The sequence below is a fragment of the Leptonychotes weddellii genome, chromosome 10 (assembly GCF_054177405.1).
Source record: "Leptonychotes weddellii isolate Sample4059 chromosome 10, ASM5417740v2, whole genome shotgun sequence".
NCBI lineage: Eukaryota > Metazoa > Chordata > Mammalia > Carnivora > Phocidae > Leptonychotes > Leptonychotes weddellii.
Genome location: NC_138378.1, coordinates 319,183 through 335,511, shown reverse-complemented (window position 1 = coordinate 335,511; position 16,329 = coordinate 319,183). Strand labels below are relative to the sequence as shown.

The window sequence follows — 16,329 nt, the reverse complement described above, 5'->3', positions numbered from 1 at the left end:
GATGTGGGACTCGATCCCAGGACCCTAGGATCATGACCTGAGCCGAAGGCAGTCGCTCAACCGACTGAGCCACCCAGGCGCCCTGTGACTTTATTTCTTAAAAAGTTCATTTACTGGGCACCTGGGTGGCTCAGTCATTAAGCGTCTGCCTTCGGGTCAGGTCATGATCCCAGGGTCCTGGGGGGTCGAGCCCCGCATCGGGCTCCCTGCTCCGCGGGAAGCCTGCTTCTCCCTCTGCCGCTCCCCCTGCTTGTGTTCCCTCTCTGGCTGTGTCTCTCTCTGTCAAAACAAATAAAATCTTAAAAAAAAAAAAAAAGTTCATTTACTTATTTAAGTAATCTCTACACATGGGGCTTGAACTCACCACCCCGAGATCAAGAGCCGCATGCTCCTCCGACTGAGCCAGTGAGGCGCCCCCTATGTCTTTACTTTTAAATGTGCTAGACACCATGCAAAGCCAATTTTCCTGGCATGTGCTGATTGTGTAGTACTGCAGGACAGCCATGGGTTTGGAGTTGGGAAGAAGTAAAGCAGACCCATGTTTTCTTGTGTGGGATCTTGTCGACTTTTAGTGCAGACAGGAAGATGCTTTTAATTCAAAGAGAAAATAGTGACCGTAGGGCTTGGAACCTGATCTGGGTGTCGCGGAGGTGTGGAAGCAGTGTTCTCTCTGCGCCTCACTGCCTGTTGCTGTGGAATGAGGGTCGAGCAGAGACTGCAGGGCATTTTGTTTTGTTGACCCCCTGCTGGGGCTGCATGACCAGCACATGCTCCTTGTGTGTAGTTTAGCATGTGCTTTGCGGGTAGGTTGGTTGAAAGTGGCGCTTGTTGTGTTTACAGCTTTATTAAGTTTCTCTGCTCTAAAAACTGGAAGATCTGTTAGGTCTAACTGCTTTATTTGTAGCAAAGGTTCCTATCTCAGGAGCATGCACTCTCATGGGAGAAGCAGAGTTAGGGTCTGGCTGCCTTGTGCCAGCCTTTCTCATGCCCTGAAGTAGCACCTTGGGTAGCCTGAGATGCCCTTGGCCTGATGGCCAAACCATCTCTGCAGAACCTGTCAGAGAAGGGGTGTTGGTTCTCTCCACAGTTGCCCCCAACACCCATGACCTGTCCTCTTACCCTTGCTTTTTTCCTTGATGGAGACCTCTTCCCTGTCTACTTATCTGTAACTTCTTATTGATGCTTTCCGACCTTATTTGTCTCTGGCAGATATCAACCTGAATTCTCCTAACAAAGGTCTGCTGTCCGACTCCCTGACAGATGTCCCTGTCGACACAGCGTTGGCTGCCCAGACTCCTGCTGTTGAGGGTCTGACCGAGGCTGAGGAGGAGGAGCTTAAGGCTGAGCTTGCAAAGGTGCCGTGTCTTGGCTGTCTGTCTTGGGACCATGAGTTCAGGCCCCCTCATTAGCCTGAGGGGGCCAGAGTGCTAGCTGTGCTCCGCGGAAATTGCCCTGGGAGGTTATTCCTAGAGTCCCACAGAAACTGCTCTTCGTGGCGGCTTTGTGTGTACTTGGCGCCTCGTTAAGTATTCCATGAGGAGAATGTCTACACGGGGACAGCTGCTCTGAGCACACCATCTATTGGGAGTGTCTTTGTTGATATTAACACTTGACAGTTTCCAGACTCCACAAACTCTCTGTTTCTGGATCTTCATTTTTCTTTTAAAAATACTTCTTTTGTAAAAAGTGTTTCATGTGATTTTTTTTTTAAAGTGAGTCCTTTAAGAGGAAATGGTAATTAAAAGTCAGAATCTCCAAGTATAATTTTTATTCATAGCAGCTGCCAGGAATGTTTCTTTTTATTGTATGGTGCAGAATCAAATGGTAACTCACTTGGGATTCAAAATCTGGCGACATGAACTTGCTGGTAATCTGAGTGTACCATCCGGTCCGGCAGAGGCTGGTGCACTGCCTGTCACAGGCCTCTGCTCTGTCTCCAGAGATGAGCCCCGTGTTGATGCATCCTGAGTCTGAAAAAGAGCTGGCTCTGCAGATGAGCCTCAGCCCCACGACCAGGTTTCAGATCATGGGGGAGTACGTACAGCTGTTTCTGAGTTGAGTGCAGGTTAGGGGGCCACAGCAGGCAAGCTTTGCACTAGGTCATTTCAGAGCTGAGCTGCAGAGTGGAGAAGCTCAGTGTCACTTAAAATATTCAGTGTGCACTTCCCCCAAGACAGCTGGATTGCACACCCTCAAGCCCTGTCGATCGTCACACCATGGATGGAATGTTCCAGTCAATGGTCGTTACTGCAGAAGTAACTGGTAGCAGTCCGGCCTTAGATGATCCTATGTTTGTAAATTATTTCCTGTTTCAACTATTTTTTGATGGAAAACCTAGTGATATAAGGGCTCTGAGCTACTTTTTATTACCTTACCCCAAACCATCATTTTTTTAAGAGAAGGACTTTTTTTTTTGGCAGCTATTGACACAGGAGCTGAAAACAGACCTCTGGAGTCGTGAAGCTCTAGAGGATGTTTCTTTTTCAGGTTGCATCCCTTTTTTAATTTTAGGGCCTGAGAAGGTTCAGGTCTTTATTGTCAGGATTCTTTCTGTTATCCGATTCAGACTGCCTTAAGCACAAGGCTCGGGTAACTGCCTTTCCTGCAACCTCAGGAACATACATGTTGTCATAAGGGCTGTTGCTGTGCCACCCATCCGTCTGTCAGTTCCACTTCCTTCCAAGTGCAGGTGGGGCCTGGCTGCAGCACTTCCAGCCTCTGAGCCTGGAGGGAGAGGGGCTTGTCTCTCCTGACACCTGTGCCCAGTCCCAGGGGAGAGCTCGGACAGGCCTTGCTTGGTGATCCATGGGTGGGCACAGTGATTGGTAGCCCCACCGGGAGCCACTTGGCTTGGGGGGATGGGACAGTCCTCCTGAAGAAGTTGGATAAAAACAGAACAGTTGCTTGACATAGACGGACTCTGTTCCTCAGACAAGTTGTTTCTGTAAGCAGAAAGTCCGAGAACCCTCTCATTGCAGTGTGTGTGAGGATGTTGGTCACTTCCCGCAATAGTGGCAGCTAATCACATCGGCTGTGTCCTTTTACAGGTGGAAGAGGAAATTGTCACTCTGCGCCAGGTCCTGGCGGCCAAGGAGAGGCACTGTGCTGAGCTGAAGAGGAAGCTGGGCCTCTCTGCCTTGGAGGGCCTGAAGCAGAACCTGTCTAAGAGCTGGCATGACGTGCAGGTCTCTAACGCGTAGGTACCTGCCCTGCGGCACAGATGCCTCTGACGGTCAGAGGCTGTGCACCAGAGCGGTGCCCCTGCTACGTCAACGGGAGGCTAAGTACTAGGGGACTTGATATGCCTCTGTGCTGGCAGCCAGCCAGAGGCTCTGAGCCCTTGACCTAGCAGCTGGTATGTATCCAAAGAGCTCAGAGTCCATACATACTTTTAAAAGGCCGGTGGATACACTAGCTAGTTGTCGAAGCGGAAATTGACAAGAATGTATTTAGGGTCCAAATTTGAGAGAAAGCTCATTAGGTCCTTAATGAGACTGATTTTCCTGTGATCCCCCATAGCTCACTGTCTGCTGAAGCGGACACAAGTCCTTCTCATGAGCATGATGTGGTCACAGCCCCAAGCCCTCTGACCCAGATGTGACTCAGCTCTCTGAACTTGGGAAGTGTAGCTACATGGCTCTTCTGAAATGTATCCTCCAGGGTTTGGGGGGCGGGGCGTGGGTTTGGGAAATGTTTCCCACTGTCTATGAAGCTGTGTCCCTGCAGGAAGATTGAATCGCATTTCATCAAAGTCACCTACAAAAGCCCATTTCTCGGTCCCAGGGAATCCTAGGTTTTGAATCCCAAAGGGTGACTGGCAGAGAAGTGTTTGGGGGCCATGGGCTGTGTGTGCCTTCCTTGCTCCTCACAGCAGTACTGTTCCCTGAGGGCCATCTTACATGGAGTGACCAGGCACTCCCTAAGCATGATAGGAAAAGGACTGGTCGGTTCTGCCATCGCCTCACCTGGCCTCAGCAAGGCCTGCCCAGCAGGTGTTGAGAGGAGGGGCAGACCCTGTTCTCAGGCAGGCTGGAGACCCACCATTCCTGCTATCCAGCCCTCCGTGCTCCCTGGAATTTCACCTGTAGTTCAAAACCTTAGTTGAAACAATTGTTCTAAATAATTTACCACAGACTTTCTGTTTTTAGCTATATGAAAACTTCTGAGAAACTTGGAGAGTGGAATGAGAAAGTGACCCAGTCAGACCTGTGAGTGCCTTTGCTCTCAGCACCTCCCTCCTCCTCCTCTTCCTCTCGACACTCCTTTTAGGGACAGGGAGGCTGTGTGCACTTGGCACAAACCTAGTTTTAGTGTTTGGGGCTATTCTATTTTTAATACAGTTTTTTTTTTCTTAAACACAAATGAGAGTGTAACTCTCATGAAATGGGTGCAGTCGCTGAAGGAAATTTCCTCAGCCACCAGACCACACTGAAAACCTCCGTCTGGCTGACATGGATGCGTCCCTTAGATGAGAGGCCTGGCTGGGCTTGGGCAGCATCTCTGGCTAGAAGGCGCCCCTCACCTTGCGAGTGGGCAGAGTGGCTAAGCACCATCTGGACTGGTGCTGATGGTGATTTGGGGCTTTTTTTTGGTCTTCTCTGCCCTGCAGACCTAGCTCCAGCTGAAGGGGATTCTCAGAGCTCACTCATACTTAGGGGTGGTTCTTGAGTGAGGGCTGCCACACAGGCCATGCTGGTGGGATCTTGAAGTTGCATTGGTCTGAGGGGCACAGAGCTGTCAGCCACACAGAATATTAGCAGAGTAGGAAACACACGGATAGGTTTTCATGTCCGTCAAGGCTGTAGTTCAGAATGAGTCCTGATGTTTTATTTGAGATCCTTACACAAGGTAATAGCACTTCTTTTATCTGTGCTGCGGTCTGATTATAATTCCTTTGAACTGGATGAGGTAACATTTTAAAATAGTGGTTTCTGGGAATCTTTTCCCTCTCTTGTTGAGGAGGAAGTGCTGTGGTGTCTCCAGAGAGCATGACCAACAGGCCTCTGTGTCTGACTGGAAGGAAGTGGTTGTGACCGAGCTCGTCTTCACGGCGCCTGGGACCCCAGGTCAGCTGGCTCTGTGCTCAGAGTCTTCGCAGCCTGGTGTCACCAGGGGAGCTGGGTGCCAGGGCGCTCTGGCGGGTCCCGCCGTTCGTGTGGTTTGGTGTGACGGCTGTCCCCGCCACGGCCTGCTGTGCTGTGTCTTCGGGGCTGTAGCGGACGATGCCTTCACGGTGTTGCAGCTGTTCTGGAGGCTGAGACAGTCGCTGTCATCTGTGCAGTTTGGGCACCAGGCAGGCTCACGGTGTGGACTTAACCTAAGAAGAGCCTTAGGAGACTTTAGTGCTGTTTGTAAAACCAGGTGACATAAGGTTGCTGGGATATGGTTTCAAATAATTACGTGGCTCTGGGCATGGAAGTGGCTGGTGGGATGGCCCTTCCCAAGCACCTCTCCGGGTGGCAGCCATTCCCCTGAGGCCTCACCCCCAATTCCGTTGGTGGGAGAGTTGCCAAATTGAAGCCCCCAGAGCGTTCCTGCAGGGACAGCCCAGGAGGAGGATGACCCAGCTTGTGGTCGCTGCAGGAGGCTGCTGGCGGGGTGCGGCTGCCCTGAGGGCTCTCTCAACCAGCAAACACATCTGTGCACTGGCTTTCATGAGGCCGTGGTGGGCGTAAGCAGTGTTCTCTTGGCTGCGAAGTGGTTGCCATTGGGTTCTGTCTATTACTAGACGGAGCTAAACTCGTGCAGAGGGGGCACCAGGTAAACTCCGCGGCCACTGGTTGGTATGTTGAGTCCTTCAGCTGTACGTGACGGAAAGCACAGACGTGGATGGTGTCAGCCTTGTCCAGCTCCTCCTTCCTGGTGCAAGGGGGTGCCCGGTGGTGCAGGTTTGAGTCTTTGTAGTATTGCAGCTCAACAGCAAGAGGGCCTGGTGTGGGTCTCACTGGACTCTCACTGTGGTTGGGGAGCTGTAAACTTCCCTGGCTGTCCACAGTGCGATCATGCCCACCCAGACTTGGAGGTGGGAGCAGCCCCCAAGGGAAGATCCTGGAGCAGGTACCTCCAGCAGATGCCCCACACTGACTATGATGGGAGGGAGCCTGGTATTTGTCAGGATTCTACACTTTTGTTTTCCTAAAAGGTAGTAGTAATTCTCAAAGGGGTACTGGCCAGGGTGGCTCAGCCTAGCGCTCTTGAGCACGTCTGGGCCCCAGTTACCTGCATACAGACTCTGACTCTGCCCCCAGCCCTGTCACTGCCTGAGCTTGGCCTCCCCGTCAGGGTCCCTGCACTGCATCTGCCCTGGTTTGGAGGTTCCCGTCTCTGAAGGAGTCACTTGTGACCCCTCATTTCCACACCCCAGAAATACTGAGGGTGGTGGAGTGTGGGAGATCACCTCTGTGTAGTCTCCAGCAGGGGTGCTGCTCTTCGCAATGGCCCATAGCAAGGGTCTCTCCTGTCTGTTGTCTAGTGGCTGGCTCCAATCTGAGTCACCCTCAGGATGCTGCTGCTCGTCACCGGCAGTCCGTCGCACAGGCTCGTGGTGTCTCCAACTGCAGTTTCCCTGTGGGCACGGAGATTCTCTACGGACTTGCCCTTAAATCCTCTGTTTCACTTCAACAAACATGTTCACATGGTCTTACGTACTCGCTATTTCACAAGAAACGGCTTGAAGACGTTTACCGAATTTGTTTCTGAAACTAAATAACGCATGCCATCAGTTACCTCATACTTGGTGTTTTTTGTTTTTTTTTTAAGATTTTATTTATTCATTCGAGACACAGAGATACAGAGAGAGAGAGAGAGAGCACGAACAGGGGGAGAGGCAGAGGGAGAAGCAGGCTCCCCGCTGAGCCAGGACCTGGATGTGGGGCCCGGTCCCAGGACCCTGAGATCATGACCCAAGCCGAGGGCAGATGCTTAACCATTTGAGCCACGCAGGCGCCCCTCATTATTTGGTGTTTTATAAATAACAGCCGTGGCTCCCAGTCTGTTTCTTTCAGATAACCTGTTGTAACTCACTTTGAAATGAAAGCAGTTCGCCAGCTGGGGGTGAGGGTGACGGGGCCCAAAGGGTTATCACAAGTTAGGGGTCCCAGAGAAGGTTCTAGAGCCTTTCCGTAGCAGGCTGTGTTGTGGGGGGTGTGCAGCATGTTTCCCCTTCCCTTTATTGTCACGGCTCTGCCGACCCCGAGACAGACTGTGGTGCAGGTGGAGGCTCCTGGCCAAGGCTCCGTCAGGCTGGAAGGTGCCTTGGCCATTAGGCTGGAAGGTGCCTTGGAGGGCTACAGCTGAGGGTGTGGAAGCCCTCCCAGAAGGAGTGTGTGCGCTTTGGCTTCTGGTAGTGAGAACCGGCTGTGGTCGGCCCCTCTGCCGGGTGGCCTGTCTAGGTCCCGGCCGTGCAGCTCTCTGGGCCGCTGCTGCATGCGTGCTTGGATTTTGTTTTCATTCCTGTTCAGTTCTGTGATCATTTCTATTGTGGGGGAAGGGATTTCTGGGAGTCAGATTGTGCTAAAAGGGTTCAGAATTAGAGTTTTTTTAGTTACTTACTGCCTTCAGGAAATCCGGAGCAAATCTTACAGTAAAGATTTTATTTTAAAGTGTTTTAAAGATTTTATTTATTTATTTGAAAGAGAGAGAACAAGCAGTGGGAAGGGGCTAAGAGAGAGAAAGAGAGAAGCAGGCTCCCTGCCAAGCAGGGAGTGCAACGTGGGGCTCGATCCCAGGACCCTGAGATCATGACCTGAGCTGAAGGCACTCGCTTCACCGACTGAGCCACCCAGGCGCCCCTTGCAGTAAAGATTTTAGACTATTTTCTCTCCACTATCAGTACATTCTGGGATTCATAGACCTTCCTGGAAACTAAGATAAACTCACTGAAACTCACTGTTCTAGCGACGTCAACATGTTTTCACACTCATTGGCTAGAAAGCACATGTTTTTGAGTCCCAAGCCCTGCTGGGCACTAGAGAAGCCTGAAGCCCCATGGTGCCATGGGAGTGCCTGCCAAGTAGAGGGAGGCCCTCCCAGGAGTGTGCAAGGCTGGGCCCCCCCCCAGGATGGGGTGGCGCGGGGTAGTCATGGCAGAACCCCACCTAGCATGGGCAGTCTACAGTGGTTGGGAGGGAGGGGGGCAGCAAGCACTCCCAGTGGGGCCTCCTGCAGATGGCACTGGGGGGCTGATGGGGGGGACTCAAAGGACCCAGTGGTGCTGTCTGACCTGCCCCCTGTGACCTGTGACCTGGTGACACCAACAAGGCGTCAGAAAGTGGTCACAGAGAGTAGGCTGGTGTCTCGAGAGCCAGGGCTGCCTGGTTGGCCAGAAATGAGCCCTTGGGTTCAGGCGGCTGTGTCTGTTTATGGTGGCAGCTGGACAAGGGCTGACAGCGCCACGTATTCGCTCTCAAGGTGGGCCCAACGGTATCTTTGCCCTCTCTGGCCACTGCGCAGACACTGAGGTCATGGCCACTGGTCATCCCAGAAGACGAACCCGTGTGCGGGTGGATGGGGCAGGAGGGCACGGAAAGGGTGGTCTCTGCTGTGATCCAAGGCTACCCTTTGCACTAAGAATGGTGGCCTGAGATGAGGGTCCCCCGGCTCAGAAAGGGTGTTGTAAGACAGCACGGGAGGCTGGGGGGCCTGGGGGGGCTCCCAGGAGTCTACAGGCTGCATGTCCACTCTGTTAAGCGCATCCCCCCCCGGGCGTGGTGGAGTTTTGACATGAGAAGTTTCCCAAATAAAGTAACAGAACGAGGGGATTTTTCTGCCTTCTATCCCAGACCCAGGGCCCTTGTGGGTCTGTCTTCACTGTGGGAGGCAGACACTTCATGTCCCAGGTAGTCAGTGTTGTGGTGAGGAAGCAAGGGAAGTGGCCACCTGAGTTTTAGATGAGGTGGAGTGGGGTCAGAAAACGGTTGTTGCGGAGCTGAGAGGTTGAGACCTGGCCATGCCGCTTCGGTCCCCTCCCTGGTGGCCAGGCATGTGCTCACTAAGGGTTCCTGTCTCCTCCTCTTGGGTACTCTCTGGGCACTTGGCGTCCTTGGCTTATGGGTGGTGGCTGTTCCTTCTGTTGGGTTGGTTCAACTGGTGTTTCTTCTCAGCTACAAGAAGACTCAAGAAACTCTCTCTCAGGCGGGACAGAAGACGTCGGCTGCCCTGTCCACCATGGGCTCCGCCATTAGCAGAAAGCTCGGGGATATGAGGTGAGATGCTCTAGCTGCATGGGCCAGTCGGGTGAGGGTTTAGGGGTTCTAGAGCTGCTGGAGGCTCTGCAGGGGCCCAGGGCTCAGAGGCATACCCCTCGGGGGCCCCTTGGCACCCATAGATGTGGGCCCACCAGCCTGGACCAGTTGGTTCATGGTCCCTTGTCTGTGGGCTGCCTCTTTGCCATTTCTGTGTTTCTTGAGGGAGAGGGTCATTGTTTCTTTTGGGTAACTTCTAATGCTTGGGATCTGTAAAGGCGGGTGCTTCCCTCTGAAGTTCCACAGAGGGAAGATGGCCCCGTTTGGGGGTCAATGTCAGGGTGGGGCGTCACTCTGGGCAGGCCGGCGGGTTGGGGCAGGGGGTAGGGGAAGCGTATTGTTTTCTTGGAATGTTTGCCTGGCCCCAATCTCAGAGAGTGTGTGACTGTGTGCCAGGGGTCCCAACTGAGTGTTCTCCCCCAGAGCTGATGAAACCTTCATGGCCATCGGAGGTGCCTCTTGAGCAGGGTCTGGGGCCAGGGAGTGTGGAGGCAGCTTGGACACTTGCTGGGCCATACATGGCAGCACCCACCCACAGCCTTTCCTGCCCTGGGCTCCATGGCCACACCCGCCAGGTCTCCTTTGCTTCACAGCAGTGAGCCAAGGGCTTGGACCCTGGAGCCTGAGGCCATGGTGTGAATCCTGGCTCGGCTGCCTCCTTGTTGTGCCCTTGGCAAGGCATCCCTCTCGGGATTATTAGGATGAAGCGTGCACTGCTGAACAGCAGTGTGGAGTGCACTTCATTACCATTGCCAACATCCTGGCCGTTACTGCCCAGCCCTGCCCTGGCCCCTGACCCACACTCAGGACCAGTCCCCTCACTTTGGGATTTCAGAGAATGCCTCTCTGCGGCCCCCACCCCATGCTGAGGCTTCTGTCTTCTCACAGTTGAGAATCACACTGTGGTGATGCCTGTGGGCTTGGTGTGCTGAGTGTAGCGTTGGGGGTCCGTCCCGCTCTGTAGCCCCTCACCTCTTACCCTCGGGTGGGCTGCCTCCCTGCCTGCTTCGGTTAGGCATTTCCTCACCTCACAGGCCTGGCAGTTGCCTTGTGGGGCCTCAAGGTGGGGGCTGTGCCCTGGCCACATAGCCAGGGGTGACGACACAGACCCTCTGCCCCTCGGCTTATGCCCAGGGCTGTGCTCACCTTTTGTTTGTTTGATGGAATTAGCTCCCCTCCAATTTTTATTTTGAAAAATTTCAAATTTTCAGCAAGGCTGAACAGTTCGTATGCGGTCTGTGTGTTTCCTCTGTGCTAAGGAGTTCGCATTCCCACAGTTGGGGTCTGGTCCTGCTCCTGAGCAGCCATGGCTGGGAGGTCCTCTGGTCCACAGTGGCTGTGATCCACTCGGGCCCTACCAGCCGTGGCTCTGAGTGGACCGCACGGAGGGTCACTGGTTCCTCCCGTAGGCTTCACGGTAGTCTGCTGATACTTGACTTCGTGGGTGTGTTCCTGTAACGAATCTCATTTGAAATTAGATGGGACGCCATCGCTGCCGCCCTCTGGGACACCTGCTTTGGCCCCCTGAGCCGTGCTGTGGTGAGCCCGGTGACAGACTCATCACGCCCCCGGTGGCTGGAGCGCCACGGAGCAAGCCGCGTGTCGGGTTGTGCCCGTTCCTTCCTCGGAATGCTGGGCTGGGAACAGCATCTGAGGGAAGCAGCGACTGTCTGCGGTGCCTGAGTTACGCGCTCACAGGAGCGTCCTCTGTCACTTCGGGCGCTACTCCCCTCCGTGTCCTCACTCGCGTTCGAGTGTGTGCGGTGTCGGCGCTGCTGGGAATGGCTGTGGTGGCGCTGTCCTGGGCCACTGTGGCTCCGTTCCGCGCCTGTTCCTTCGTTACCGCTCCCGCTCCAGGAGCTGGTGTTGGCTGCTCCCCCGTGGCGTGTCGCCTCCGGTCACGTGCTTCACACACGGGGGCCAGCCGGCGGGAGGAGCCGGGTCCCGTCCAGGTGCGCAGAGGGACTGTCCCGTTTGCTGCTGCGCGTCACCTTGGGGCTCTCTGGTTTTATTCTGCTGTTTTCAGGGGCACGGTGAAGTCTGACACCTCCGGGTCCTCAACGGGTCCGCCATTGCCTCACCACGTGGTCTCAGGTGGTTTCTGAGGCCACGGCCTGTTAACCTCCCCAGTTTGGAGCTGAGGTTCAGAATCTACCACTGCTTGAGAATGAAAACGAGGTCCAGGGAAATTTATGTGTATTTAGACGTCTGCCGCACGTCAGTGTCCTCGATGGGCCTGTCCAGGAGCAGCCCCGGCCTGAAAGGCTTTTTGCGTGCCCTGGGGCACGAGGCGGCAGGCTGGGGGAGGGCATTGGATTTGGGTTCAAGCAGGGATGGGTCTCTGTCTAGCTTGGTGACTTGTGACAAGGCACCTGCCTTCCCTAATCCTCAGACTCCTCCTCCTTCCACCTGGAGATGGCAGGGCCTGCTGCCCACCCACATGGCCGTGTTGCTTCTGAGATGACCTCCGTGTTGGGGCTAAGAGGTGGTAGGCCTGGCTGTGTCGTGGAGGACATGGCTGTGTTGCCCTTGGACACACGTGTTTCTAGGTTGGAATCTGTCAGCTGTACTGATGGAGCCGGAGTGCAAGGCGCTCGGCCCTGGGGGTGTCCCAAGGCCTGTTGCAGCGTATGTGTGTGCTCTGGTCCGGCCGAGGCCCTGTGGAGAATGCAGGCCAGTCTGTTGACGCAGAGCGTGTCGGCTGAGCCTGGCTGACCTGGGTTCTGGGCACACACGGACCCTGAGGGTGGTGGAGCCTGCCTCAGCACACCTCACACCTCTGCACTGCTCCTCTCTCTGTGGCTTCTTCCTTCTAACTCCAGGCAGGGTCACGGACATGCAGGTGCCTCGTCTGTGACCCAGGTGGGGTCGTGGAGGGGCCGGTCATGTGCCTCTCACAGAGTCGGGCCTTGGGGAGAGTGGAGACGGGGTGCATGTCCTGCTCTCCCTGGTGGTGTGAGGAGTGGGGGTGGTCATGGGGGTCCCTGCGTGGCCTCCCTTCCCTAACACTACGTTTCTTCTCCTCCTGCTGCCACCTCTCAGGGCTCGTCCGTTCTCACACTCCTTTAGGTAAGACTGCTGCTGGACGTACCTGTAGAAGGCTCTTCTTTTGATGCAGGGCAGGGTGGTGCCTGGCTGGTCTGTGGAGGCTGCGCTGGAAGAAGTGGTGAGGGCGCCACGGCCCATTGCTCACATAGCCAGGCCCGCCAGGTGTTGCGGCCTGCTCGAGAGCTCATGGCGCTCCTCGGGCTGTGACTATGTGGCTCATCGCCAGCCTCCAGCCCAGCCTCACGGAGCTTGTCCTGCAGCTCCCACCTGCGTGTATTCCTGAGAAGAGACCTATTCGTGTGGGAGGGTCATGCTGGCCCTCTCGCTGTTGTGATCAGTGCCTCTTCCTCCAAAACGCTGGCTCCTCTCCTGTTTTCTCCTCCCCCTGAGAAGCAGTCTTGTCTCTGTGAGTCGAGATGGTCTCGTCTGTCTTGTGAGAGCAGCCAGCAGCACTGGGACCCCTCGGGCATCCTCCTGAGTGGTCCTCACTCCGTGCTGATTCAGTCATGCTTTTCTAGCCTGACACCAGCTGCTCTGTCACACACTCTTCTAGCTTGCAGGCCTGGAACCCAAACCCAGAACAACGTGTGATTGGAAATATTTTTACTTACTTGACCTGGTGGTTTCTCTTTTGCCAAAAAGTGACTTCATGGGCGCCTGGGTGGCTCAGTTGGTTAAGCGACTGCCTTCAGCTCAGGTCATGATCCTGGAGTCCCGGGATCGAGTCCCGCATCGGGCTCCCTGCTCGGCAGGGAGTCTGCTTCTCCCTCTGGCCCTCCCGACCCTCCCCCCTCTCATGCTCTCTCTCTCTCAGTCTCTCTCTCAAATAAATAAATAAAAATCTTTTAATAAAAAAAAAAAAAAAGTGACTTCATTTGCCGTGAAGTCAAGTAAGGACATTTGACAGTTATTTGGTTTTTTTTTGTTTTTTTAAGATTTTATTTATTTATTTGAGAGAGAGAATAAGATAGAGAGCATGAGAGGGGGGAGGGTCAGAGGGCGAAGCAGGCTCCCCGCCGAGCAGGGAGCCCGATGCGGGACTCGATCCCGGGACTCCAGGATCATGACCTGAGCCGAAGGCAGTGGCTTAACCAACTGAGCCACCCAGGCGCCCCTTGACAGTTATTTGTACCAAAAGTATTTTTTAAAGCCCCAGGCCTAGGTCTTCTTAGTTCCCTATTTTAAAGCTCTCCCTCGGCAATCTCCCATTTCTGGGGCAGCTTTGGAGGCCAGGGAGAGGAGCCTAGGGTCGAGTTTTCCTCCTGGTGCTGGGGGCCCTTCCGTGTGTGGTGGCCAGAGCCCACCTGCCCTGCAGAGTCGGGTTTCTGTGTGGACGAGCTGATGGGCGTGGTAAATGCCAGGCTCGTCCCTGTATTAACTTCTGCTTCCTTCTCTGCTTCTACCATGCTTCCGAGCAGCAGCTCTTCAATCCGCCACTCGATAAGTATGCCAGCCATGAGGTAATGTGCACTCGTGCCCCCGGGCTCTCAGACCGGGGTGGGCGCCGGGTGGGAGTGGGTGGCTCCTGCTGGTCAGCCTCCCACTTCCCACATCCCTGAGCCTAAGATCATCTTCCCCGGCAGCCTCCTGTGGGCCAGGGGTTGGAAAGATCCCTTCTAGGCCAAAGAGCTAGTGGGGGTGAGGCTCAGAGGTACCATTTTACCAAATGGGCTCCCCTCTGGAAGCTTCCAGGGCCGCCCATGGGGTTGGGCCAGGGAGGGGCAGAGAGATTCATACACTTAGGCGCGGCACCCAGGAGGCTTAGGGAAGCTTCATCTGTACCTGGAGGGAGTCCTGGTCTCCCCAGAACACCCAGAGCCGTGGCTTGTTTTTGCAGCTTCCCACGGGTGTGTTCTCCACGGTGGTGCAGCAGCAGAGCCCCTGTCCTTGTTACAGGAGAATCTGCCGCAGCTGCCACAGCCCACAGCACGTCTGGGGGTCCTTGACCGGCTGCCTCTAGAGGCCCGAGGGCCAGGAGGAGCCGAGCCAGTGAGGCAGGAGCTGGTTGTGGAAAGGGTGCAGGGTGAGGCTGGGCTGCCCTGCTTTCTCCTCCTCTGCCGTCTCCTCGCTCCCTTGTCCCAGAATTGTCCTTGGTTTTCCTTTGCTGGACTTCTGTGAGAGATTTGTGTCAGGAACACCTGGGACTGTTCATGACCTCAGTGTGTGTGTATTTAGGGTACAACAGACGTGTGTCCCACGTCCCACCCGCCGCCCAGGTGAATGGTCTGCAGTTTGCCCGTGTGAAGTCTTGGGTTTCACCCACTGGCAGCGTGTAGGTCGTCTGTTCTTGCAGTTGGCAGGTGTGGCTGCCCTGTTCTGACCTGGAGGCCTCCAGAATGACCTTGCTGGGACCGTCTTCAGGGGGCGTGCTCCCTCTCCTTCTTGGCTTGTCCCATATTTACAGGGAGGTCTCAGGACTCTGTCAGGGATCTTTCTGGAGGTTGACCCTAACCCTGAGGCCCTTCAGATTGAGGAGGGCGGCACAACCGTTTGCTCCCTACACTGACCTCTCCTCTCTCTCTTTAAAGGAATTCTGCGACCTTCAAGTCGTTTGAAGACCGAGTTGGGACCATAAAGGTAACGGTCTCTGGACCATTCACTTGTCTTGTTGGGGTGGGGCATGATGTGTCCTTTACGTAAACTTACTTAGTCATCGTAGATGCGCGTGCAGTGACAGGAACTAATGCGGAGGGTCCTTGTACCTTTTACACAGTTTCCCCAGTGATCACGTTTTGCAGTAGGACAGCCAGGATAGGACATTGATACGGTCAAGGTGGAGAGCGGTTTCATCCCCACAACGGTCCTTCCTGGTGCTCACCTTCCTCCAGCCCTACCCCCACCATCACTCATCTGTTCTCCGTTTCAATGACTTGTCATTGCAAGAATGTCCTAGGATTGGAACCGTGTAGCATGGAGCCTTGGAAGATTTGCTCTTACACTGCGTAAATCCCTGGAGATACTGCCAGCCAGCCTGTTGCCTGTGTTGGTGATTTGTTCTCTTTATTGCTGATCGGTGTTGACGTGGCATAGACTCCATAGAGAGCCGGACAGCTGGGGTTCCCGGCACAGGCCTAGGACCTGCCAGCATTGTGTGCTCTGTCTCAGGTTTTACTATCTTTTTTTCTCGTTTTTTTTTTTCCCCATCTGTAGTCTAAGGTTGTAGGTGGCAGAGAGAATGGCAGTGAGAACCTTCCCTCCCCAACCGGGAGTGGCACCAAGCCCCTGCCCGATCACACGCCTTTCTAAGCCCGTCGCAGCTTTGCCCGGCCACGGAACAAGTGCAAGCACGTCCTCATCGGCTCGACTGCGACTCTGCAGCGCCGCGGCCCACCAGGCCGCGGGCAGGCGCACGGAGCTGGCTTTGAGGATAGTCATGCCACTCACATGTAGCCGTGGCCGCTGTGTTCGCATGAGCTTTACAGAACACGGTCTTGCACGCAGATGCTTTACACTGAAGTTGTAAACTGTCCTCCCTGGGGTGCGGGGAGTGGACAGGACAGTGGGCCCTTTGGCAGTCTTGTTAGCTCATGAGAACGTGGAAGGAACGGAGAGTGATAAGCATAAAATAAATGGTATTTCCTCAACCTCTCCTTTTGTAAGTTAGAGGAGGAACCTGCGGAAGGAAGATTCATCCAGAAAGCCCTACCGGATCTTCAGTTTTTATTTCAAACGCTAAATGAGAAAACTGTCCATTTTCTGAAACTCTCCAGAAAAGAAACTGGTTATCAGCAGCCGCCTAATTGTTACACTAACGATCTAGCTTTAACAAAAGCAAATTCTTTATTTTTTAAATGCAGTGAATTTTTCAAAAATTAAAGCTAAGCAGAGCAGCTTTAGCCTCAGTTAGAAAACATTATTTCTTGGACTCAAGCTGAAATACAAGCCTTACATCACCTTATGCTTTATTTGTTTATGATGTTTTTATATATAAAAATAAGGGTTCTTTAGTGGGTTTTGAGCACCATGTAGACTCCTGCATCTAGCCCAAAGGGCAGCATGCCTGGACCGTTGGTGTGTTTTATTTCACTGATGCACATCA

The 16,329-nt window shown here is 54.2% G+C and overlaps 1 protein-coding gene across 8 annotated transcripts in view; it reads left to right on the top strand.

The window, feature by feature from the left end:
* The window catches only part of TPD52L2 (TPD52 like 2), a 17,988-nt gene extending 2,230 nt beyond the window's left edge, over window positions 1–15,758 (top strand). Inside the window, exons 2-9 of one of the 8 annotated variants that reach the window (XM_081832335.1) lie at window positions 1,210–1,355; window positions 3,048–3,196; window positions 4,149–4,208; window positions 9,102–9,203; window positions 12,285–12,311; window positions 13,709–13,750; window positions 14,819–14,867; window positions 15,441–15,758. In XM_081832335.1, the coding sequence (XP_081688461.1) occupies window positions 1,210–1,355; window positions 3,048–3,196; window positions 4,149–4,208; window positions 9,102–9,203; window positions 12,285–12,311; window positions 13,709–13,750; window positions 14,819–14,867; window positions 15,441–15,536 (671 nt within the window). In that variant the 3' untranslated portion in view covers window positions 15,537–15,758. Of the gene's footprint in view, window positions 1–1,209; window positions 1,356–3,047; window positions 3,197–4,148; window positions 4,209–9,101; window positions 9,208–10,720; window positions 11,107–12,284; window positions 12,312–13,708; window positions 13,751–14,818; window positions 14,868–15,003 lie in introns of those variants that run through there. The other 7 variants (XM_081832339.1, XM_081832337.1, XM_081832338.1 and 4 more) reach the window with 7 other exon arrangements.
* Window positions 15,759–16,329: the final 571 nt, after the last annotated feature.